The sequence below is a fragment of the Dipodomys spectabilis genome, unplaced genomic scaffold (assembly GCF_019054845.1).
Source record: "Dipodomys spectabilis isolate Male_0828 unplaced genomic scaffold, ASM1905484v1 ptg000657l, whole genome shotgun sequence".
In the NCBI taxonomy this organism is placed as follows: Eukaryota; Metazoa; Chordata; class Mammalia; order Rodentia; family Heteromyidae; genus Dipodomys; species Dipodomys spectabilis.
In genome coordinates, this window is record NW_024871334.1 from 413409 (window position 1) to 439720 (window position 26312).

Below are 26312 nucleotides of genomic sequence, written 5' to 3' on the forward strand. Positions count from 1 at the left end.
AGCTCAGGGGAAATCTGCAGCTAAGGGCACATGGATGAGTGTGAAAACAGTCGTCACTTGGGATTTCACCTGCATCACCTCACTGTCCTGAGCCTGTGCACATGGGACTGAGGACCGGCTGGGGCCAGGTCCTCCTGGAGCACGTGGGCTGTGGAGGTGCAGGGTGGGTGGGAGCTCTTGCGACTGGCCGTCAGGAAGAGATCTAGAACCTCCCTCAGAGCCTGCTGCAGATGCTGCCTCTGTGGTGGAATGTCATCCTCTCTAGGCTGTTCCCACTCAGATCCACCCAAGTTGCCAGAGAGGAATTAGTGAGGAATTTCATTCCATCCACACAACACCTCCACTGCAACCTTCAAGAGGCTTGGTTTTAATGTGCGGCATTGATCTGCCGGGGGTATTTCCAGTCCTGGGTCACTCAAAAGCCAGGCTGCCACAGTATCAAGTCTGTGTCTGTATAAAGGCCTGGAGAAAAGGCTCTTCAGAGACAAGTGAGGAGTGGGGACAATGTGGTGGTGGGGACCTGGGTCTAGCGTGGTGACCTTCCTGGATGACAGGTTTCTCACAATGTGTGTGGATGAGAGCAGTGCTCCATGTGCAATAAGAGCAGAGAGCTCAGGTCATCCCTGCTTCCCAGAACAACGATGCTAATGGTCATCTCCTGCTGTTGTTACATGTCTCACTGGGAGACACATACAATAGACCCTATGGAGAGATCAAAGAGTATAGCTCTTCACAAAGACTAAGTCAAAGACTAACAAAGTAAGCACCAGAAAGAGGGCACTGGGAGTGGAGAGATGAGGGAAAATGGTAGATGAATGAAGGAGACAACATGGAGAACGCAGGCAAGAATACAGTGCCTATGCCACAGAATTGAGAACACTGAGCTAAGGGTGGGTCAAAGGGGAAAGGTGAGGAAGGAATGACTCAGATCCACATGCCTTGAATCCATGAACTGCTGTGTTCAATGATGTCAGCATACATGTCCTAAACATTAAGCAGAGAGAGGGAAGAGGAGGTGGAGGGGTGGGCAAGAATGTTGAAATGGGCAACGTTGATTAAGCCTCAGTGTGTTCATAAAGTGCTTCACGGAATGGCAACACGTTTATAGAGCGACTTTTTTTTATTTTGTTTTTATTTAATTTAAAAAATTGTGTAGTTGATGTACAGAGCAGTTAAAGTTAGGTGAATCAGGTACAATCAGGCAGTTCTTTTTTTTTGGGGGGGTGGGGTCCGGTCGTGAGTCCTGAACTCTCGGCCTGGGCGCTGTCTTTCAGCTTTTCAGCTCAAGGCTAGCGCTCTACCACTTGCACCACAGCACCACTTCCAGCTTCTTTTCTTTTTGCTTATTTGGTGCTGGGGAATCGAACCCGGGGCCTCAGGCATGCAAGGCAAGCGCTCTACCACTGAGCCACCTTCCCAGTCCTCAGTGCAGTTCTTTATGAACCATTTTCCCCTTCTGTTGCTCTCTCCCAATCCTTCCTTCCTGTCCCCACCCATAAGATTTCCAGTTCATTTTCCACAGTGTTTGGTGAGTATCACTGTGATATTTATTCATTCCTGTCCAGATTTTATGTGACTCCATTACTTTCCCAAATACAAACAATTAGTAAACAATAAAAAAGGAAATGGGAAAATGTTTTTAAAAAGCAAATGGCTCAGCAATCTTGACTAATCGAAGCAGAGTTAAACTTCTGTAAAGAAGTTCATATTCAATCTGGTTTTCTTGAAGCCAATTGATTAGAGAAATTTCACAGTTTATACACTCAACTAACAAACTCTGTCTTCCACCTGCATCTCCTCTAGGGGCTGTCCTCCTGATACTTCTGCCCCAGAGCTGCTTTATAGCAGAGGACATGCAAATAGGACGTCCCTCTGCCCATGAAAACCAGCCCAGCCCTGACCTGAGCTCTGTGAGCTGATTCCACCAGTGACTGAGCACAGACCACCACCATGGAGCTGGGGCTGCGCTGGGTTCTCCTTGTTGCTCTGTTGAAAGGTGATTCATGGGGAGCAAGGGATACTGAGTGTGCAAATGGACACCAGTGGGAGGAACAGTGGATGTGTGTGACCATTGGTGACCAGGATTCTCTATGTTTGCAGGTGTGCAGTGTGAGGTGCAGCTGGTGGAGTCTGGGGGAGGCTTGGTGCAGCCTGGGGGGTCCCTGAGACTCTCCTGTGCAGCCTCCGGATTCACCTTCAGTGGTTACTGGATGAGCTGGATCCGCCAGGCTCCAGGGAAGGGGCTGGAGTGGCTTGGAGAAATTAATCAAGGTGGTAGTAGCACAAACTACGCAGACTCTGTGAAGGGCCGCTTCACCATCTCCAGAGACAACAGCAAGAACACACTTTACCTGCAGATGAACAGCCTGAGAGTGGAGGACACGGCCGTCTATTACTGTGCTAGAGACACAGTGCAGGAAATCCAGTGTGGGCCAGACACAAACCTCCTGCAGGGCGCTCAGCACCAGCAGGGGGGGCTGGGCACAGCTTGGAACCAGGTCAGCTCAGGAGCAGCTGCACACAGAGCCCAGGGCTGCTCTCCTGCTGTCTGCCCTGCCTCTGTGTCCACAGTGTGACAGCATCTCTCCTGAGTTCATGACCCGCACTCCTCTGTGATGTCTCCAGTCCTTTGCTAGGACTTTAAGAATGAACAGAGTATCACGGTGGAAGCAAAAATGGCTCTGCAGTGGTGACCAGTATTTGATCCTGAAGAAACTGAGAGACCCTGATGACCCCATGAGACTCAAGACAAAGATCTCAGGTTTCCCAGAATTCCTTCTGTGAACAAGAGGGAAACCACCTGGCATGGTGACTGGTGTCTGTAATCCTAAAGACTTGGGAGGAGGAGAGAAGAATGATTTTGAGGACCTCATCTCAATAAATAAGCTGAATGTGGCAGCTGTTTCCTGTGATTCCTGCTACACAGGAGGCAAGTGTGGAATCACTGTCTGGAACCTGCCCCAGGCAAAACCACAGCACAGTACCAGATAATTAATAAAATCAGAAAAGCTGCAGAAAGGACAACAGTGGGAAATATGTGCCTAACAAGAAGGAGACTCTGTATTAAAAATAGGAGAGACAGAGACACAGGGACAGAGACAGAGAGAGACAGAGACAGAGACACAGAGACAGAGACAGAGAGACAGAGAGAGAGAGAGAGAGAGAGAGAGAGAGCGCACAGCCCATTGACCCATGACTCTTAACAGGCCTCAAATGCTGCCCTCCTCCCTCCACCTGTGGCACTGCTCAGGGGTTCAGAACTGTCCTAACAGAATTGCTCCATTCATTCCCTTTCTGACTCAGTGATTCTTGGTATCACAGCCTCCTTTTCTCTTTGTCCAGACACCAAATGTACTTGGGGACACAAGTCATAAAATACAGGGGTCGGCCATACCCCTGGAGCTCAGCCTATTGCTGAGCTGGGAAATGTTGGTGGACTTTGCAGTCTCCCCTGACCAGGGCCTCTTTCTGGCCACGAGGAGCTGGGCCAGGTGATCTCACAGCAATCTGACTGAGATTCCTGCATCCTGGACGTCCTCTAACCTGCTCAAACAGGTCCTTGTTTATTGCTCCATTACATTCTGTTCAGAAAAGAGCAAGCTTCACTTCCTGAACAAGAACGTATGTGTGAACTCTACAGGCTTTAGGAAGAAGAACTCAGAGTTCTGAGGTTTTCCCCTGGACAATTTCTGTGGATGATGAGACAAACCAATCACCTCATCAGGAGACATCCATTACTCTGTCCATGTGGAGACAGATGTGACCTCATTTGGAAGAGAAAACTCCTGGTGAGGAGGCCCTGGTTCCTGTAGCACAGGGAGGAGTCTGTAGAAGACACTTCTGTATTCATCATTGTAAGGAGTGAAGACAGGATGGGAAGATTTGTACCTAACAGAAATCATCAATAGTTTAGACAAAATCTACTTAACCTACTGAACATTTATCTATGTGTGTGTGTACTGTGTATTTTATAGCATCCTGTTGTTGGCATGTGTCATTATAATGAATAAATAACTAAATTAATGAGTGAATAAATGAGGAAACATACAATTAACCCTGTGTGAGCTCTACTGATGTCTAGGGGCCTGCAGGTCAGCGGTGTGTAGTCCTCAGGGTCCAGGCACTGTGCCACACTGTGTTTCATGGGTAATGGGGACAGGGAAGGATCATCTCAGGGCACGTGTGAATACTTCTGATATTGGTGCTCATTTGGGTTTCCTGAAAACATTTTTCAAAATTTCTTCCGAATGGGAAATATTGTTCCACCTCTATTGGTATAAAATTCATAATTAAATGTTCATGTATTTAGATTTGCAGCATTTCCAAAATTATTATTATTATAAATGTGATGATCACAGGGTTACAGTTGAATAAGTTAGATAAAGAATATGTTTTCTTTGTACAATATCAACCCTTCTCTAGCTCTCTCCCCATTTCTCCCTCCATCAGCTGTATAAGTCATCATCTACATAGTGTCTAGTGAGTACCACTGCTGCCTCTGCTCAGTCTTTTACTTCCCGCTGTGCAGCCCCATGATCCCGAGGGTGCAGTTACTGTGAAACCATTGTCAAATGAAGCTAATCCACAGAACATGACCTTACATGGACTACTCCATATTCTGCAGAGATGATGTCTTCTAGGTTCTGAGACTTGGATCATCCCTATTGTTGAAGAAATGACCTGGTTTCAGGCTTCTGGATTTCTGAGACTTGTCCTGAGGCTGCTGTAGGATCACTCATGGAGGACGGGCCCTGTGCTGACGAGAAGATGTGTTCTGGAGCCATTACATTAAGTGTTCTGCAAACATTGTTAGATCCTGAATTTGTCATCACCTAGCTGGGAACCTGTCAATAATGCGTGTAAATCTAGCAACTCAGGAGGATGGCATCTGAGGATTGTGTTCTAAGTGAGGCTGGGCAGGAAAGTCCATAGGACTCTGATCTCCAATTAACCACCAAAGGTGAGGAATGGAGCTGGGGCTCAGTAGTAGAGCCTGAGCCTGGAGCAGATATGCACAGAGACTGCACCCAGGCTGTCCTGAAGTTCAAGGCCCAGGACCACCACCAGAAATAAAAAAGCAATCATCTGTCACCTTCACTTTAGCTCCAGTATTTCATCTGCATGTATAACGAGCAACAGCGTGTTGACTGGTGCTTCTCCAGAGAGACCGTGAAGGTCAAGACGCCGCCTCCAGTAACGTGTCCTGTGACATCATTACTGGGCAGAGCATGTGGTGTCACCTTGGTGACCCCTCTCAGCACTATTGGATGACAGTCGTATTCATATATTTAGAAGAAACAGCAAGGCAAACCACTCAAAAAGAGCCAAGAACTCAAGACGAGGAAAGCGCAGTGGAGGAGGAACAGACACCATAATTGGAAGGCTCCTCAGAGGGCAGTGCGGGCAGCGGCAGCGCTCACAGAGCCCTGTGCTTCTCAGAGCTTCTCCTCCAGGGGCCGGGGTGAGGACAGGCCGCGTCCAGTGCCTGATGCTGTCGTTCTACCCTGTGCATGAGGCGCGAGTGACAGACTCACCGGGTCACCACAGGGGCCAGCCTGCTGCCGACCCTCCAGGGACGTGGATTCCACGCATGAACTCCAGTGGAGGGCGTTTGCTCCGTGGTCTGACCTGTGTCTTCCGGCGTGCGTCCTCTGCCTCCTGCTGCTGCCAGAATCATGGGCTGAGCAGTCAAATGTGGAATTCTCTGGAAAGAGTTGCTCAGCTCTGCTCCAGAGACCAAGAATTCCTGGAGACATGGAGGCAGGGTGAGGACTGTGAGGGAGCACCGTGGGCTCCTGCTGTCCCGTCTCATTCAGACGTTTCCACAGACAGAGATCAGCAGGAAGAGAAACACTGCACTTTTCACAGAGGATGGGGAGTGGGTTTATACACTGGTGCTTTGTGCCTCTTTGTTCCAGGAAGCAAGATCATCTCTCCTTACGAGGCCGATAAGGACACTCCTGCCCTGCAGAATGCCATCTGTGTCTCCACACAGTGGGAACTGGCGTCTGCCCCCTAATATCAAGAGCACACTGGTCAGCAATAAGAAGTGAATAAACGGTTAGTAAGTCTCTGTACATCCATGGCACAGGTAGAAGACTTTCCCTCTCCACCATCACAGTCTGATCCTTGAGAGACCCGGTTCTCGGGATCAGTGATGTCACTACTTGTTCACTGTCTGAGACCGATGCTACACAGCAGTGTGTGCATTTCAACACCAACCCAGTGTCACAGTGACACTGATGAGGAAATGGGGGGTTTAGAATAAGCAAGTGGAGCCAGGCCCCAGTGCTCTCCTTCTCATCCTAGCAGTTGAGGAGAGGATCACACACAGATCTGGGGATCACACTGTAGCCAGTGCAGGAAGGAAAGGCTGTGAGACTCTTACCTCCATTAACGGCCAAAAAGCCAGAAGTGGTGCTATGGCTGAAATGGGAGTGAGCCAGTCTTCATCAGAATGCAGACACGCTGACTTGAACAGTATACATGTACACCAGGGACTCCAGGTCTCTCTGGAACCTTCTTTTCTATTTCCTGGGAGTAAACTACCCGAGTAACCACCGTGTGTCTTCATGCAATCCTGCAGGCTCTTCTCATGAGCGGTCACATCTACCAATCTCCCTCCCAGTTCAGTACACCTCTGAAGACCAGGACAAGCTCTGCAGTCCCAGAACACTTGGTCCACAAGGATTCTCCTGCTTCTGCATGCTTGTTCTTTCTCTTTCCCTCCACTGACACTCAGTGGATCTACTTCCTGATCAAGGTTCCAAGGTTCTGTGTATGTACGTATATGTGTGTTTGTGTATATATGTGTGCTTGTGTATTGTGGGCATGTATGTACCTGTGAGGTGTGTGTACAGGTATGTGTAGGTGTGTATTTGTTTGTGTGTTAAAGAAAGACACTGTTTGCGTTCACACATTACATATCTAAATGAAAAATCAGGTCTTTCAGCATGAATGCCTCTTGGTAATTGCAAGGACCAGGGAGGTAAGGCTGTGGTCACAGGGCTCAGGTGACTAGAGACCCGTGATCACCTCCTCTCAGGGGACAGGTGACAGGGACGTTGCCCCTCGTATGCAGCCACAAGCAGGGTGGCCCCACATGCAAATTCCCGCATACACACCCAGAGAATTCCCGCATTCACACCCAGATAAGTCCCACCCTCGCTTAAATTCAGCCTCTTCCGCGCTCTGGAAATGCGTCTGCGCGTGACAGACGTGACCTCGTGAACATGGAGCAGGTGTGGTCTTTGGGCTCCTGCTGGCAGCTCACAGCGGTGGTGACTTGGGACTGGGCAGGAGCGTGGGATGCGGCGTCTGGGCCGAGACGCAGCTGCTCCTCTGTCCACAGCTGTGCTGTCCCAGGTGCAGCTGCAGGAGTCAGGCCCTGGCCTGCGGAGGCCGGTGCAGACGCTGTCCCTCTCCTGCGGTCTCTGGTGACTCCGTCAGCATGGTGACTGCGGAGCTGGACCCGACAGGCCTCAGGGAAAACGCTGGAGGGGACTGGATACATCTATAAACGTGGGAGCACCGCATACAGCCCGAGCCTCCAGAGCAGAGTCACCATGACAGTGCACACCTCCAAGGACCAGTGCTCCCTGCAGCTGAGCTCCGTGACCACGGAGCACACGGCCTTGCACGACTGTGTAGGACACACTGAGGAGACCAGGTGTGAGCCCTGCCACAAGCCTGCCACAGGGACGCACGGGATCCACACGGATGCTGAGCACGCCCGAGCCCAGAGTCCATCCAGAATACAGCCTGCAGCCCAGTGCTGGTGTCACCGTCTCACTGCATCTGTACAGCTGACTGCCAGTGATCTCCTCTGGATCTGGGAGGCTGCCACTCCGTGGCATCTCTGAGTTCACAAAGTGATCATGATCTTCAAACGATAAAGCATGCTCCAACATCAATGAGACCAGGGCATCGGCCTGGAAACGGCAATGACCCAGCCGTGGTCCCCAGGACCTGAGGAAGGCCAGGGGACCTGACGATCACTTTCCCATCAGACCTGGGGAGACACTCTGGGATTCCCTGCTGAGGAGGCCCTGAAATTCCCGTTGAAAACGTGAGGGACATGGCTACGCACAGGTCCTCCCTGCAATCCAGGCTGTGCGGGAAGTGGGGATTGGAGGATCATGGTTCAAATCCAGCCAGTGAAAACACTAGCCAGCTGAATCTCAGTCAAGGAGCTGGGGGTGACGGCCCAGGCCCGCAGGGCCCCCAGCTACACCAGAGCTATGGACACAGCGTTTGAGCTCCGAGCCCAGCCTCAGTCAACACCAAGGCTGTGCCCGAATAACAGCTGACAGCAAAATGAGAGGCATGGCCAGTCACGGCACGACGGCCCAAAGAGCACAGGCCTGAGTTCTAACCCAGTACTTCCAAATCCTGTGAGGAGAAGCCAGATGACCACCCCTGGAGCTGGCAAACCTTCCCTTTCTCCCATTCCCGCCTGTGCACATCCAGCTCACGACTGGACAATGGGGTAGTGTCAGCGAACTCATTTTCCTGCCCAGAGACTCTCCTCCATGTGTCTTCTTTTCTCTGGTCAGCAGAAATGGAGGTTGTAAGTGTGTGGACTGAACCCCAGGTCAGGTGGGGACCTGGGGTCAGGTGTTGCTCAGGCCGGGGCTTCTGCAGACCTGGGGAACGTGCCGGTGCATGTCTCAGCCTGCGTGCATCAGCCCTCTCCTGCTGCCTCTCAGCAGGCCTCCTGTGGGAATGGAGGTGGACGTCGGGTCTGGAGGGAGGCTGACCAGGAGTCGAGGGACGTTGATGCAGAGCTCAACCTTGTCCACTCTGAACACATGATTTCACCTCCACCATCCGCGGCTCTAGGGAAATGGACACATGGGCTGCCTGTTTGTGCTGTGAGGCTCAGGAGCGAGGGCAGGTGTCCGTGAGTCCTGGCGTTGTGCATGTCCGGGCACTGCTGCTCACCCTGAACCCTGTGCTGAGCAGAGCTGCCTCCCGAGGCCTCTGCCCCGCGTTCTGGTCCCTGTGGTGCTGCTCCTCACACTCCTTTCATACTCCCCTCCCTGAGACAAAGACAAATCTCACCCTGTTCCCTCACCACACCATTACCCGAAGGAACAAGGCTCATTTCTTGAGGAAGGATTTTTGTCTGAACTCCATGGCTTAGGAAAGGCGTCTCACACTTGTGAAGGTTTCATCCTGTGGAATCATTTGGACAGTACACAAACCCTTCTCCTCACCAGGAGACAGCACCCTCCAGGTACCTGCTGAGTGTGTGTGGAGCAGGAGGGGTGCAGTGCTCTGCAGACCTGGGATCCTGGTACCCGTGTGTGCCGCAGCCCTGGTGACCGCAGACATCCCAGTAAAGACACCAAGCTGTGGAACTCAGATTTTGGCCTCCAGGATGGCAAAGCCTTCCTCCAGCTCAATGCTGAGTTGTTACATAGCACACCACATTTCCATACAACAGTTTACCCAGCATAGGAGTCCCCACACAGACACCAGCAGTGTGAATACCACCACCATGGGTATAGATACTTCCTGTTGATTTCCTCTCCATTTTCCTATAAGCTCCTCCAGCTTCTTGAGAAAGCTCCCTTATTTGCCCCAGGGTAGATCGGTGTCAACCTGGTTCCTCCTGTTCTCCCTGAGCCTATAGATTTCCTCATCCTCCTGAAGATCCCTCCACAGCCTCCTGGACGTTGGGTGATTGTCTGTTCATTTCTGAATTTTAATTTCCGGGCTGGTAGGCAGACGTCCACTGAGCCTTTGGACGCACCAGCAAACCCACCACCCCGTACTTTGACAGTTCCAGGCTTCCAGGCATTATCAGTGTCATCCTTCCACCATATCGGCTGACATGATGATTGCATTATGTGGGTCTTTCCAATGTGTATCTGCTACTGAAGGATTGCACACAGGAATGGAATTTCGATATTAAGGGCATATAATGCCATTGCTATGTCTTGAGAGCTCCCAAAACTCAAGCTCTGAGACCCAAAAAGATAGGGAGGATGCATTGCCACCTCCCACATGAACCCTCAGAGCACTGAGACTTTCCTGAAAAGGTCACTCAGTCCTGACTTGATGGGAATGCAGATTTCTATGCTAGTGTAGGCTAATTTCACACCAGGCTTTCTGGCAGCTTGGGCTAGAGAAGAATCAATTACTGCTTACTTTGGCTTCTTAAGATAAAGAGGTCATTATCACTGGAGTGTGATTAGACCATTTAATTGGTGCTTGTGACTTTAAGGACATTGTGACCTCACACTCTGAGGTACACCCTGCACTCTACTCAGTAAATACCTTGTAAAATGGCCCCAGGGCACCTGAAGCTGGTGGAAGGCTTCAGGCCCCAGGCACCCGAAACCTGATTCGAGACCTGTGTCCATTACTGTCTTGTCCCCAGGCACTGCATATTGCAATATGTGTGGACATAAATAAATACTCTAGACTGAACATTCCAGAACCCAGACAAAACACAATTAAGAATTGATAAATGCTTGAGGACATAACTGTGTTTAACAGGATCTAAACAGTATACAACAGATACATGCACTAATCCTGACAGGCTGCCCACTATGTTTAGTGTCAGTTCAAATAACAGATCAGGAAGAGCATCGGGAAAGTTAAGGCTCACCTTGTGGAGGGGCTGCTGGTGTCTAGGCCCTGCTCAGGAGAGGGCTCAGCCCACATGCTCCAGATGACCGAGCCCCCATGAGCATCGGGTTCTGGGAAAAAGGGAGGGATGGCAATGGTGCCCTGCTCCTGCTGCGATGGTGACGTTTGGTGTCCTTCTCACCACTTTGCTAAAAGTTCTCAAGGTCAGAAAGCTTTGTAATTTTTTCTACTTCCTTGACATAGCATTGACAATTAAAATGATGCACATTCACACTTAGAGTGCAACGTGACAATGCACACAAATGCTGTGGAACCGTTGTCAACGCAGAGCTAAGGATCGTACACCATGCACAGGTTCCATTCTTTGACAGTGAGGAAGCTTGCGGTCTGCTGACTTACAAGTTTTCACAAATACAGACCACACAGGTGTCAAAAGCCCTCCTTTGTCTTTCTGAGCTGCATTACCACACTTCACGTGAACTCCCCAGAGTCATCTATGTTTTCACAAATGCCAGGACTTCCTCCCTTCCATGGATGAACAATCTCCTGTTTTGCAAAGACACCACATTTCCTTTCTCCATTCCTTCTCTCATGGACACCTGGGTTAATCTCCTGGCTTGTGATGTAAACAATGCCACAGCAACTGAAGATAAGAAGCAAATGTGCCACTGGACATTACTGGAGTTTGGAATCCATGGCATTTCTAGTGTTTGTGTGCTCATGGACCGTGGTATAACTTCCAGTCACGTTCTCATTTACATTCTCACTGTCAGCCTGCCTGCTTTACATGACCCAGCTTGGCCCCCAACACTCGGTATCTCTCATGTGTTGATAAACATTTTATTGTGCACTTTTGCACAAACAGGGACCTTGCACTCTCCCTTTGCTTTCTCACTCAAGGCTGGTTCCCCACAATTTGAGTCAGGCCTCAATTTCCTTTTCCCTTTTGGATCCATGACTGGTACTCAGTGTCAGAACCTGATGCTTTCTCTCATTGACTAGCTGCCTAATAACTGGTCCACACGCCCAACACAAGGGTTGGTGATTTCTTTCTGTTTCTTTCATTTCAGGGTTTTTGCTAGATAACGCCTCCTCAGCCCATGTGTCCCATGGCAGAGCTGGCAGTCCTTCTGTGAGCACACCTGATGTCACCTGCTGACAGCTCAGCTCTCTTCCCCAGCAGGAGAGCTGCACACAGGTCAGAGCTCAGTGCCACAGTTTCTCCACCCTGACTGCTTCTCTGCCATGTCCTGGGTCCCAGGACCTCCCTGTCGCTGCTCCTTTCCTCTCTTCCTCAGAATCTGCTCAGCTTTGTGTCAGTGGATTCTTGTTCATGGACAAAAGTGTTGTTCACCTTCAGCTCACCAGCTTGTCCAGCACTAGGAATCACTGTAACAAATGACTTGAAAGACAGATGCAAGGAAACTGTCAAAGGGTTGATAAAACAATTTGAAGAAGACACAAGGCATTTTCCATAATTACCAAATACCAATATACCTATGAGCACATTGTTATGCATTGTGACTTATTGAGATTATTATTATTGAGATTAACAACATTCATGATATTGTTACAAACGAATGCATATAAACAGGATAAACAAGAAAGCTAGACTATGACAAGTGATACACCAGAGCCCACTGTCAAGTATATGCCTGAACCCTGGCTGTCTTGGTTGGTGGTCAGATTAAAGTGCGGCAAAGCCACACCTGATCTTGGCTCAGGAAGGAGGCTCTGCAGAGCTCACAGATGAGCACCATTCTCCTGGAACACAGCAGGAACTGTGGACCCTCCTTGGCTGTGCAGGCCCAGACCAGGCATGGAGTTCATACCACGTGAGACGCTGCCAGTGTGGAAATGCATTCACGATTGATTTACACTCTTGCGTGTGCACAAGGAGGTCACACGTGTGTTGCACTTGGTGTTTTGTGTGATCAGTAATGCTGACAGAACGATCACCAGGCACAATGGCAGAGTGAGAGGACATGTGTGTCCCTCTGCAGCCCAGACAGCTCTCAGTGTCCTCACACTCTGCCTCAGGCTCCCAAGGAGCTGCAGGTACAGTGTGAACCACAGCGCGTGGTCAGTGCGTCATGATGTCTCCAAGGTGACCATTGTCACCAAACGCCTCCAGCACAGCCACCTCTGCTCTGGGAGCCCAATCTCTACACTTCCCCCCAGAGCTGCTTTATAGTAGAAGACATGCTAATAGGACGTCCCTCTGCCCATGAAAACCAGCCCATCCCTGACCTGAGCTCTGTGAGCTGATTCCACCAGTGACTGAGCACAGACCACCACCATGGAGCTGGGGCTGCGCTGGGTTCTCCTTGTTGCTCTGTTGAAAGGTGATATATGAGGAGCAAGGGATACTGAGTGTGCAAATGGACATGAGTGGGAGGAACAGTGGATGTGTGTGACCATTGCTGACCAGGATTCTCTGTGTTTGCAGGTGTGCAGTGTGAGGTGCAGCTGGTGGAGTCTGGGGGAGGCTTGGTGCAGCCTGGGGGGTCCCTGAGACTCTCCTGTGCAGCCTCCGGATTTACCTTCAGTGATTACTACATGAACTGGGTCCGCCAGGCTCCAGGGAAGGGGCTGGAGTGGGTTGCACGAATTGATCCAGGGGGTGGTAGCACAAGGTACGCAGACTCTGTGAAGGGTGGTTCACCATCTCCAGAGACAACAGTAAAAGCACGCTGTACCTGCAAATGAACAGCCTGAGAACCAAGAACACAGCCCTGTATTACTGTGCAAGAGACACAGTGAGAGGAGCCCATTGGGAGCCCAGACACAAACGTGCACACAGCCTAGGCCAGCAGGGGGCGCTGAGCTCGCGTCAGCTGCAGGTGTGATGAGGAGGTGGCCCTGGGGTCTGGGCCTCCACCCTCACAGGGCTCCCAGGACCCGAGATTGTATCTCTCCTGCACTGCCTGCCAAGGAACCCAGAAGGCTTAGCTGCTTCTTATTGAACACAAGGCAGGTGAGTGACAGAACAGTGAGGCCCAGGGTCCAGCTTCAGGACAGAATTGGTCCAGCACACCTCAGCACCGGCAGTGAGCTCATAGTAGGTGTAACAGTCAGTGTTAGGGTTTTTTAAAAAGAGGTAGCCGAGTAAGAACTGCACCATGCACGTGGTATTCAGGTAAGGGGTGGGTTTATTCAGTAGACCTGCTGGGACCAGGCAAGATTGGCACTCCACGCGGCTGGCAAAAGAGAGCATCTGGCCCTGGGTTAGGCCTTATATAGGGTAGGGGTGGGGAAAGGTGTGTCCAGGTAAAGGGAAGTGGGATCAGGTGGGAGAAAGGTGTGGCCACATCAGGTTAAGATGCGGATGCAGATGTGACCTCTTCCAGGTGTCCCAGTTGCCTAGGTAATGCAGGCCCTGGGCGAGGTCTGTTCCTCGTCCAGCAATGGACCTTACATTGCAGCCTTTTGATAATTATGAAAAAGGGCGAAGATTCTCTCTGGCTACTTCCTGCTTGCAAGGGGCGTCGTGGGGGTAAAAGGCTGAGATGTGGTCCACTCTGGGAGAAGGCAGCAGGCAGCAGCTGGCACTTGGGTGTTGAGTCCTTCGATGAAGTCTGGAGAAGTTTCATGAGGCATGGATGGAAACCTAAACAAATGGAAACTCTGACCATTTTTAAACCTAGAATGGCTAGCCTTTGAGAGGGAATCTTGAGGGGGGTTCCTGGGACCCAGCCTGCATCGCAGTCTTCAGGGCACAAGCCAACATGTAGAAAAGAGAAAGGGAGAGATAGGGAATGTTGGACATGAGTGGCAGAGAGAGAGCAAAGAGAGCCTGAAAGTAAACAGACTTCTGACCATTTACCATTGCAGTGGCAAAAACTGTCTACATCTGAGAATGGCATAAAATTAGGCTCTCTGGCTTTCCAGGGAGCGCAGGAGACATTTCAAAGGGGTTTCATGGCTCAGGCGTGATTCGCAGCACCCCATTAAATGAGTAGGAGAGTCACTGTGGTGAGTGAAGGAGAGCTGACCAGGCAGAAGCGGCATCCCGCCTTCCCCCAGAGCCCTCTAGAGAGAAATGGCCAAGCCCCCCAAACCAAGCGTCCTCGGCTTCGGAGGTGACCGGCCTTTCAGCTAAAGGCCGTAGGAACTCTCTGGCGTGGCACCACGTCTGGACAGAGACTGAGCAACAGAGAGCCGTAGAGAGTAGTTTCACTCACCAGAGTAGAGAAGTGGTGTGGACATGGATGTGAAGGCCAGCAATGGTATTGGTGAAAAATCTCGCGTGGTGTCTCAAGGCAGTTCGGTTCACAAAAAAGGGGTGGTTAGGAAATTCTAGGTTTTATTGGGTAGCCGGTGAAAAGAACACCAGGCGCTATTCAGGCAGGAAAAGTTAATTTGACTGAACGGCTGCCCCCACCAAGCATGGTGGAGAAGCATGGCTGAAAAAGGAAAAGGGGGGAGGAAGAGGGGTGACCACCTCTGGGCCAGGACTTATCTAGGCCAGGGACAGGAAGAGGTGTGGCCAGGTGGGGGAAAGCTGTGGCCACACTGGAGATGGGAGGCATGTGACCAGAGGTGGCCTGGGATGTGACCTAGTAGGAGGAGAAGCTGACTGCTTCCAGGTGTGCCAGTTCCATGATGTCTGCAAGAAGCCAGTCTCTTAGATGAAGTCTGGAGGAAGTCTTCCCAGGCAGAGGGCTGGACAAAGATGAAAAGGAAATATATTACTGAAAAGATTGGAACTCCATGGCTTGGAGGTGACCTAAGGGATGAGGTAGTGAGGTGTGTGGAGAGGAGAGCAGTTAGCTCAGTGTTACTCACCCGGATCTTCAGGGATGCGAGATAGCCTTAACTTGGTAGGCCCAAGCGGGGAACAGGTGTACCTGGAGGTCAGGGTTGGCATAGAAGGGGCAGGAGCAGGAGCCCTTTTTATTCTTGACAGGTGAATCCACTGGGGCTGTCCCTTGAGCTTGACTGCAGTGGGCATGGTCAACAGAACCTGGTGAGGGCCTGTCCACTTAGGGTGTAAACCAGATGGATTAAGGGTCTTGAGAAACACTTGATCACCAGGCAGGGGGAGCGGGAAAGGGGCCTTGATGAGGCTGAGGGAGACACTGGTCAGCATGTTGACGCAGCATGTGCCTAAGAAAGGTGAGGACGGGAAGGTAGTCTATTAGTGGAGTCTTGGCATTGTCAGTAGGGAAATTACCTAGGAGAAAAGGTCTTCCATACATTAACTCAAAGGGGCTGAGGAAAGTAGGGCTTCGGGGAGAAGCACGTAAGCGGGTGAGCGCCAGGGGTAACAGTTCTGGCTAGGATTGCTGGAGCTTACAGAAAGTTTAGTAAGTTGTGTTTTGAGAAGTGCATTAGCTCTTTCAACCTTTCCAGAAGACTGAGGCCTATAAGGAATGTATAGATTCCACTGGATGTTTAGAGAAGATGCCACCTGTTGGGTCACTTTGGAGATGAAAGTAGGCCCCTTGTCAGAATGAAGTGACCTGGGTAAGCCAAAACTAGGAATAATTTCTTTAATAAGGACAGAGGCAACAGTGTCAGCAGTCTCCAACATTGTGGGATAGGCTTCAATCCATCCTGAAAAAGAAGGTATTTCAGCCGCTTACATCTGGGCATGTGAGTGAAGTCTATCTGCCAGTCTTCCCCTGGGGTGTGTCCCCGTGCTTGGTGTGTGGGAATGCAGCTGGTCGGAGACCACCCTGTGAGTAGGTAAGAGCACATGTGGGGCAGGCTTGGGTAATAGCCTTTAGTTGGGTAGTTAGGCTAGGGCAATGGATTAAAGGTTTAAGAAGGTGGGAGAGAGGCTTGTATCCAATATGCAGCGCCTGGTGAACCTGGGAAAGAAAGCTGTCTGCTTGTGTCTCAGGAAGAACAACTCGTCCTTCCAGAGACCACCATCCCTGTGCTTCCTGGGAGACTCCCTGGTGGGTAAGTTCCTCGAGCTCCTGTGGGGTATAAGAGGGTTGTATTGAAGGCAATACCAGAAGCAAAGGAGCTGGAAGTTGTCTCTGTAGTTTTCTCTGGGCTGCTAGCTTTGCCTTCCGGTCTGCTTTTGAATTGCCAATTGTAATGGCATCCAATCCTGTCTGGTGTACCCTGCAGTGAATGACCGCTACCTCTTGGGGGAGGGAAGCAGCTTCTAATAGCTTAAGAATAAGTGAGGCATTAGTAATGGGAGTCCCTTTGGTGGTCAGGAAGCCACACTCCTTCCAGATTGCTGCATGCGAATGGAGAATATGATAGGCATATTTTGAGTCTGTATAAATATTAATCTTCTGACCCTTGGCTAAAATTTAGGCTCTAGTGAAAGCTGTAAGTTCTGCCTTTTGTGAGGTAGTGCTAGGGGGCAGAGGGCAGCTTTCAAGAATGGTTCAGTTATTAACAATGGCATAGCCCGCAACTCGCCTTCCTGAAGAGGTAGATGTGGAACTGCCATCGATGTACCAGGTGTCTTCTGGGTCAGGAAGAGGAGTTTCCGAGATACCTGTAAAATGGGGTGTGAATTCCTCCAAGGTCTCTGTACAGGAATGGGAAGGAGGGTTAGAATTGGATGGAAGCAAGGTAGCTGGATTGAGCGGGGAGCAGCTTTCCAGTGAAAAGTCAGGGTTTTGAATAAAAGTAACATGAAGCAGCTATAGGCGGGAAGGGGAAAGGGAAGACAGGGATTTATGAGACAAAATGTCCTTTAGTCTGTGGGGAGAGCGAATGGTAGTGGGTTGGCCAAAAGTGAGTTTTGTGCTCTCCTGTGCTAAGGTGGCTGCTGCTGCCAGAGCTCGAAGACAGGCTGCCATTTATGTTAGGTTTTTGTAAAAAGAGGTGGCCGCGTAAGAACTGTACCACGCAAGTGTATTCAGGTAAGGGGTAGGTTTATTCAGTAGACCTGCTGGGACCAGGCAAGATTGAAACTGCATGCAGCTGGCAAAAGAGAGCATCTGGCCCTGGGTTAGGCCTTATATAGGGTAGGGGCGGAGAAAGGTGTGTCCAGGTAAAGGGAAGTGGGATCTGGTGAGAGAAAGGTATGGCCACATCAGATTAAGATGTGACCTCAGTGGATGCAGATGTGTCCCAGTTGCCTAGGTAACGCAGGTACTGGGCGAGGTCTGTTCGCAGTCCAGGAGTGGACCTTACAGTCAGCAACCAATCTCAGGACAGAGTTCCATGGTACCACAGCCACAGAACCTCTCCTGCAGCACAGATTCTCTGCAAAGCCACACAAGGCAGAGACAAGACAAACACTGGATGTGGATGACATGTCTGATACTCTGCACACTCACTCACACAGGGAAGCAGGAAAGACTGTCATTTCCATCACTGATGAGTCTGTGGGAGCAGAGGACCCTTCTAAGCTCAGGACAGATTCCTTGGTGACAACATTCTTGCCAAGGCCACAATCCATATGGTGCAAGGCAAAGACCGAGATCTGACCAACGTTCAGTGTGGATGTCGTGTCTGATAATCCCACACACGCACATACAGAGGGAGGAAAGGGTTGGTGACATTTCAGAAAGACCAGAGAAGCCTCTCAGGAAACTGTGAAATGACTTGGGAGAGCCTAGAAAGGTCAGGCTCTTGGGTTTTCACCTCAACCTGGGGCAGAGGAAGGTGAGTTCCTCCTCTGCACACAGCAGGTCAGAACCGCTCACTGAATGCATGAGAGGGGAGAACCAGCACTCCCTTAATCCATGTCCACCAGTGACACACAGGGAAGGGAGAGAAGTGAACTTGGTGCTGCCAGAGTCTGACGTTAAAATGTAGACTACACGCTCATTCCTGTGACTGCACTCCTACTCCATATGACAGCAACAGCGTAAAATAAAGATGTAAAAGCACAAAGAGATTGCTGGGAAACACCTCTTCAGCAACATGAAATAATGCAAAAGAGTAAAGCTTCATTATAAGGATAGTAGTGATAATGTCTCTAAAATGGTTTACTATCCATGGTGTATCATCCTAACAAATGTCTCAAGGAAACAACAAAAGACAACTCTAGAACCCAGTGAAATAATGATCAGAAGATCTGCATTGAGAGTTCTTTAAAAAGATAAATAATCCAGGTGCTAGTGGCTATCGTCTTTAATCCTAGCTACTCAGGAGGCTGAGATCTGAGGATCGTGGTTTAAAGCAAGCTCAGGCAGGAAAATCTGTGAGACTCTGATCTCCAATAAACCATTAGAAAACCAGAAGTGCAACAGTGGCCCAAGCAGTAGAGCTCTTGCCTTGAGCTGTAGAGCGCAGGGACAGGGCCCAAGCCCAGAGTCTAAGCCCCATGACTGACAACAAATAGACAAATATTGAAGTACAAGATAATATGCTAATATCAATGAAATGCAAATCAATCCCACAGTGGAATATCACCTCACCTAAGTCAGCATGACTGTTATCAGAAACATGGAAAATATAAATGCTGGTCTTCTGGTAAAGTGTGGGGAAACGTTCTTCTGCTGAGAATGCAAACTCCAAAGTTTTGTGTTGTTTTGTGGGTATTTTTTACACATTTAGTTTGAGGAAGGGCCTGAGATTAAAGTAAAGGTTCAACAAGAGAACCGATAAAAGAAATGGGATAGCTGTTGACAATGGAACAGTACTCACACAGAAAAGAAGAAAGACTGCCATTTGTGATAGACCTAAAGGAAGTTAGCTTAAAGGAAATAAACCAACAATAGAACCACCAGTATCACATTATGTCTAGAAGAAATAGACTGCACAGGACAGAAAAGGAAGTGTTGGTTACTAGAGAATGAGGAAGGATGGAGGGAAGACAGGATTACACGGAGGTTAGAAGTTGGGTACAAAATTGCAAGCAAATAAGGAATCAAATGATTGATAAAACAATATGAAGAATATGAAAATAATTTATCACCAGTTACCAAATCAGTGTTTACCTATGAGCAGTGTATGTTACATGTAGTGACTCACTGAGTTTATGACGATATACAATACATTTGAAATTATTACAAATACACAATACATATGACTGACAAAAACAAACAACAAAGACTGTGACAACTGATACACCAGAGTCCACTATCAAGCATCTGCCTGAACCCTGGCCATCTTAGTTGGTGGTCAGAATGAAGTATAGTGCGGCAAAGCCACACCTGATCTCGGCTCAGGACAGAAGCTCTGCAGAGCACACAGATGAGCACCATTCTCCTGAAACACACCAGGAACTGTGGGCCCTCCTTGGCTGTGCAGGCCCAGACCAGGCATGGAGCTCATATCACGGGAGCCGCTGCCAGTGTGGAAACAAATTCACCATTGTTTTAGACTCTTGCGAGTGCACAAGGAGGTCACATGTGTGTTGCACTTTGTGTTTTGAGTGTGATCAGAAATGCTGACAGAACGATCGCCAGGCACAATGGCAGAGTGAGAGGACATATGTGTCCCTCTGTACCCCAGACAGCTCTCAGTGTTCTCACACTCTGCCTCAGGCTCCCAAGGAGCTGCAGCTACAGTGTGACCACAGCACATGGTCAGTGCATCATGATGTCTCCAAGGTGACCATTGTCACCAAACTCCTCCAGCACAGTCACCTCTGCTCTGGGAGCGCAATCTCTAGACTTCCCTCCAGAGCTGCTTTATAGCAGAGGACATGCAAATAGGATGTCCCTCTGCCCATGAAAACCAGCCCATCCCTGACCTGAGCTCAGTGAGCAGATTCCACCAGTGACTGAGCACAGACCAGCACCATGGAGCTGGGGCTGCGCTGGGTTCTCCTTGTTGCTCTGTTGAAAGGTGATTCATGGGGAGCAAGGGATACTGAGGGTACAAATGGACATGAATGGGAAGAACAGTGGATGTGTGTGACCATTGCTGACCAGGATTCTCTGTGTTTGCAGGTGTGCAGTGTGAGGTGCAGCTGGTGGAGTCTGGGGGAGGCTTGGTGCAGCCTGGGGGATCCCTCAGACTCTCCTGTGCAGCCTCCGGATTCACCTTCAGTAGCTATGGCATGAACTGGGTCCGCCAGACTCCAGGGAAGGGGCTGGAGTGGATTTCATACATCAGTGGTAGTAGTAGCATATACTACGCAGACTCTGTGAAAGGCCGCTTCACCACCTCCAGAGACAACAGCAAGAACACACTTTACCTGCAGATGAACAGCCTGAGAGTGGAGGACACGGCCATCTATTACTGTGCTAGAGACACAGTGCAGGAAATCCAGTGTGGGCCAGACACAAAACTCCTTGCAGGGCGCTCAGCACCAGCAGGGGGTGCTCAGCACACACTGAGGTCATGCTCAGTCAGCACCAGCAGGGGCGCTGGGCACACACTGAGATCATGGCAGTCACTGGAGCAGCTGTGGAGCTCAGGCCCAGACTCCTCTGTGTGCCTGGCCTCTCCACAGGACACAGCGTCCCACACAGAGCTGTCTCGGGTGTTAAGGGCTCCCAGGCTGGGTGACACATTGCTCTCCAATTCCACTGGTTTCTCTCCATCTGCTGAGATCCTGAGCAGAGACCATCCGCCCTTCCCCATGCTGTCCTTTGTCTTCCTAGAGAAAGAGCAGACACTCGCTGCTCACTTTTTTTTTGTTTTTTTTTTTTGGTAGGACCTTAGGCTGGAACTCTGGGACTAGGCGCTGTCCTTCAGCTCTTCAGCTCAAGTGGAGCACTCTACTACTTGAGCCACAGCGACAGTTCTGATTTTCTGGTGGTTTATTGGAGATAAGAATCTCAGGGACTTTCCTGCCTGGGCTGGCTTTGAACCACCATTCTCAGATCTCAGCCTTCTGAGTACCTGGCTTTGCAGGCATGAGCCAGCGACACTGGGCTCATGCTCACTTGTTTACACTCAGCCTCTGCCAGACCCTGGAAATACTTCCTGTGAGTCACAGACATCTTCCTGTCGCCTGGAATGTCGGGCGGGTCTTTGTTTCCTTGCTGGACGTTCCTGGGTGTAGGACATCAGGATGCGGACAAGATGTTGTGAAGACACTGCATCTGAACTCAGAACACACCGTGTCTCCCCATTCCTGGCCCTGAGGTGCTCTGTCCTCAGATGGCCTGTCCCAGCAGCTGCAGGAGTTCCACAGCATGACCTGGCCAAGCCCCCGTGGTCTCTGTCCCCTGCCTGCACCATGTAGGTGGCACTAGCTGTCATTAGTGATGGAGCTGGGTCCCACAGCCCCAGGGAAACTGCTGGGAAAGACAGGAGACATGTTCAACTGCAGCCGTCTCTCAGGAGTCAACTCACAGTGTCTGAGGACACAGCCACGAACCAGATGTCCATGAGCCTAGCAGGGTGGCCACTGGGGACCCAGCCACGGATTACTGTGCAAAAGACACCAGGAGGGAGGTCAGTGTGAGTCCTGTGCACCAGACCCTGAGCCTGAGCTGCGGAGGTGCTCAGGGCCAGCAGCCCTGGATCTCACCCCAGAAACTGGGTGGGAGCGGTGTGTCAGGTTCTGTGACGCTCCCTCCTCCCATTCCCAGGGTCCCTCTGCACACTTCCCCAGCACCCACAGTCCCTCTGGACATGCCTTGGTTCTGTTTCGCTGTGGTTTGAATGGCGCTGTTTACACTTTCATGATTCCTGAGGCTCTTTCTGTCTTCCTATCTTTTGAGCACAAACTGTCATTTGGGACCCTGAGCATTCTCACTGATGGAGGGAATTAGAAGAATGGAGGATGGTGCTAACCTCCTAATTTGCTATTTGTGGTACAGTGATTTGAACTCCATGTTTTGCACTTGCTAATCTGATGATCTGCTGCAGAATCAGGCCTGCAGCACTGTTCACAGTTGTGTGTTTTTGAGATAGTAAGTTTCTTTCTGCAGAGGCAGACATCTGGATGGTGATTCAGAAGAGAGTAGAAAGCAGGGCGGGTGCTTTCCATGATTCTCCTGGATTCTCCCCATGGAAGCTGAGCATTCTGTCTTAGGACAGTCTCACAGGACTGCTTTTAAATCCCAGGCTCATGCCTGTAGTCCTAGCTACTCAGAAGGCTGAGATCTGAGGATCAAGGTTCCAAACAGCCTGGGCAGAAAAGTCCTCACGAGACTCTTATCTCCAATTACCCACTCAGAAACCACATGGTGCTGTCTCTCAAACTGGTAGAGCATTAGCCTTGAGCTAAGGAGCTCACAGACAGTGCCCACATAGTGAGTTCAACCCCCACCAACAAAAAAGATATAGAAAGAAAGAAATCAGTTTGATCAACATGTGTCCATCACTGTCACCCATTTAAACTTTCTCCCCATTCCCGCACAATTATACTTCCTTCTATAATTTGAATCTAAACATCATTTAAGTGTTCTACCACTAAGATACATTTGTATACTTTTAAATTGACACAACACATTTAGGAGAGAGATCTTAGTAATTTGATATGCTAATGTAATGTGTAATGATAAAATTCAGTAAATAGCATACCCTTCCCTTCAGCATTAAATTAATGCAAGACAATTTAACAGGCAGGTGCGTGACAGAGCAGCGAGGCCCAGGGTCCTGCTTCAGGGCAGAAATGGCCCAGAATAACTTAGCATGGGAGTGAGCTTATCACTGGGCTTAACAGTCAGCAACCGATCTTAGAACAGAGTTCCATGGTACCACAGCCACAGAACCTCTCCTGCAACACAGATTGATTATAAAGCCACACAAGGCAGAGACAAGACCAACACTGGATATGGATGTCGTGTCTGATAATCTGTACTTGCACTAAAGCGGGGAAGCAGGAAAGACTGTCATTTCCATCACTGATGAGTCTGTGGGAGCAGAAGACCCTTCGAAGCTCAGGTCAGATTCCGTGGTGGCAACATTCTTGCCAACGCCACAATCCATATGGTGCAAGGCAAAGACCGAGATCTGACCAACATTCAGTGTGGATGTCGTGTCTGATAATCCCACACACTACATATAGAGGGAGGAAAGGGTTGGGGACATTTCAGAAAGACCAGAGAAGCCTCTCAGGAAACTGTGAAGTGACTTGGGAGAGCCTAGAAAGGACAGGCTCTTGGGTTTTCACCTCAGCCTGGGGCAGAGGAAGGTGAGTTCCTCCTCTGCACACACAGCAGGTCAGAACCACTCACTGAATGCATGAGAGGGGAGAACCAGCACTCCCTTAATCCATGTCCACCAGTGACACACAGGGAAGGGAGAGAAGTGAACTTGGTGCTGCCAGAGTCTGACGTTAAAATGTAGACAGCACACTCATTCCTGTGACTGCACTCCTACTCCATATGACAGCAACAGCGTAAAATAAAGATGCAAAGGCACAAAGAGATTGCTGGGAACCACCTCTTCAGCAACATGAAATAATGTCAAAAGAGTAAAGCTCCATTATAAGGATAGTAGTGATAATGTCTCTAAAATGGTTTACTATGCATGGTGTATAATGGAAACAAACGTCTCAAGGAAACAACTAAGTCTAGAACCCAATAAAATAATGATCAAAATCCTGCATTGACAGTTCCTTAAAAAGATAAACAAGTATTCAAGTACAAGAAAATATGCTCAATCTCAATGAAATGCAAATCACTTCCACAGTGGAATATTACCTCACCTAAGTCAGCATGACTGTTATCACAAACAGGGAAGAATATAATTGCTGGTCTTCTGGTAGAGTGTGGGGAGGAGTTCTTCTGCTCAGAATGCAAACTCCAAAGTTTTTTGCTGTTTTGTGTTTTTTTTTAACATTTTTAATTTTAGTAAGGGCCTAAGATTAAAGTAAAGTTCCAACAAGAGTAGAACAGATAAAAGAAATGGGATAGGTGTGGACAATGGAATAGAACTAACCCACAGAAAGGAAGAAAGACTGTCATTTGTGATAGACCCAAAGGAAGTTAGCGTAAAGGAAATAAACCAACAATAGAACCACCAGTATCACATTATGTCTAGAAGAAATAGACTGCATAGAACAGAAAAGAAAGTGTTGGTTACTAGAGAATGAGGAAGGATGGAGGGAGGATGGGATTAGAGGGAGGCTGGAAGTTGGGTACAAAATTGCATGAAACAAGGAATCACATGGTTGGTAAAACAATTGGAAGAACATGAAAATAATTTATCGATAGTTACCAAATCAATGGTTACCTATGAGAAATCTGTTACATGTAGTGACTCATTGAGGTTATGACAATATACAATACACATGGGGGCTGGGAAGGTGGCTCAGTGGTAGAGCGCTTGCCTTGCATGCATGAGGCTCTGGGTTCGATTCCTCAGCACCACATAAGCAAAAAGAAAAAAGCCAGCAGTGGTGCTGTGGCTCAAGTGGTAGAGTGCTAGCCTTGAGCTGAAGAGCTGAGGGACAGTGCCCAAGCCCAGAGTTTAGGCCCCACGACTGGAACCAAAAAAAAAAAAAATACATGTGATATTGTCACAAATACACAATGTATATGAACCAGAAAAACAAACAGGAAAGCTTGACAATGAGAAATGATACACCAGAGCCCAGTATCAGGAATCTGCCTGAACCCTGGCCGTCTTGGTTTTTGGTCAGAATGAAGTAAAGTGCAGCAAAGCCACACCTGATCTCGGGTCAGTAAGGAGGATCTGCAGAGCTCACAGATGAGCACCATTCTCCTGGAAGACACCAGGAACTGTGGCATCAGGAAGGTGCAGAACCTGGCAGCCTCTGGGCTTTCCTCTTCCCCTCTGGGTCTCGGGTGGTTTCCTCTTTCTTCTCTAAGTTCACATCTCAGCTTCCTTGCCAAATGTTCATGAAGAGATCCTGGGCTCTGCTTTAAAAAGAAAAGTGGAGCCTCTGACCCTAGCTATTCCGGGACATCTGAAGCTCATGTGGGAAGCCAGCCTGTGCAGGCAAGTCTGTGCTGCTCCAATCTAATGATCCAAGACAGCAGTAGTGAAGCTGTGGCTCAAGTGGTAGAGTGTTAGCCTTCAGCAAGAGTTCATGGGCTGGGTCCAGGCCCTGGGTTCCAATCCCCAGGACAGCACAAAATAAAATGCAGCCTGCAGGCTTGTATCTGTCATGATAGAAGTTAGTTCTGGCTGACCCTGAACACAGAATTGTACACTAATGGAAGTGTGTCAGCACACTCACAACTAGAATTCACTGAATGACCAGGGCTCAAGGACTGGTCAGGTAAACATGTCGGAACCAGGAAAACAAAGGTTTCAGGTGGAGTGTGCATGTAGCTGTCAAACACTGATGATGGAAATGTACACATTTGGCCAAGAAGAGAAAACATAACAAATTCATAGCCCAGTAGTGTAAAGCACTGCAAATCACTGGGTCACAGATGCATGTGTGAAGACCACACACTGCCCTCCCCAGCCCAGCCCTGAGGGCCTTTCTCCAGGTGCCTCTACTCCCAGACCTCCAGAGTTCAGCCTCACCGTTCTCTGCAAAGCCAGCATCTCACAAGCCCTGGAGGCTCTTGCAAATGCCCTGAACAGTACAGGAAGGGGACTGCTGTGCTTACAGTACCCAGGACAGGTACCCGTGGTCCAGGCACATAAGGCTAGCTGTTCTGCTTGAAGGTGGAGATCTATTCTAGCTAGATGTTTCAGGAAACTCTTTTCAACCATTTGCTGTGCTGTGCTGTGCTGTGTGTGTGTGTGTGTGTGTGTGTGTGTGTGTGTGTGTGTGTGTGTGTGTGTGTGTGACATCCCTACTCCTGCAGACTGAGATTGAGGAGCTCACCAGGCCAGCACAGCCAGGCCAAGCAGTTCATGAGACTCCATCTCAGAGAAAGATGCTCAGTGTGCTGACATGTGCCTATAATCCCCAGATGGAAACTTCACGTAGGAAGATGGAGCTCCAGGTGAGAATATGA

At 49.5% G+C, this 26312-nt stretch overlaps 1 gene segment (V, D, J or C); it reads left to right on the forward strand.

The window, feature by feature from the left end:
* The first annotated feature begins 1885 nt into the window (after positions 1-1885).
* LOC122101392 lies at positions 1886-26312 on the forward strand. The segment is given in 4 exon segments: positions 1886-1996; positions 2101-2228; positions 20549-20728; positions 26268-26312. Coding segments are annotated over 4 exon segments (399 nt in total).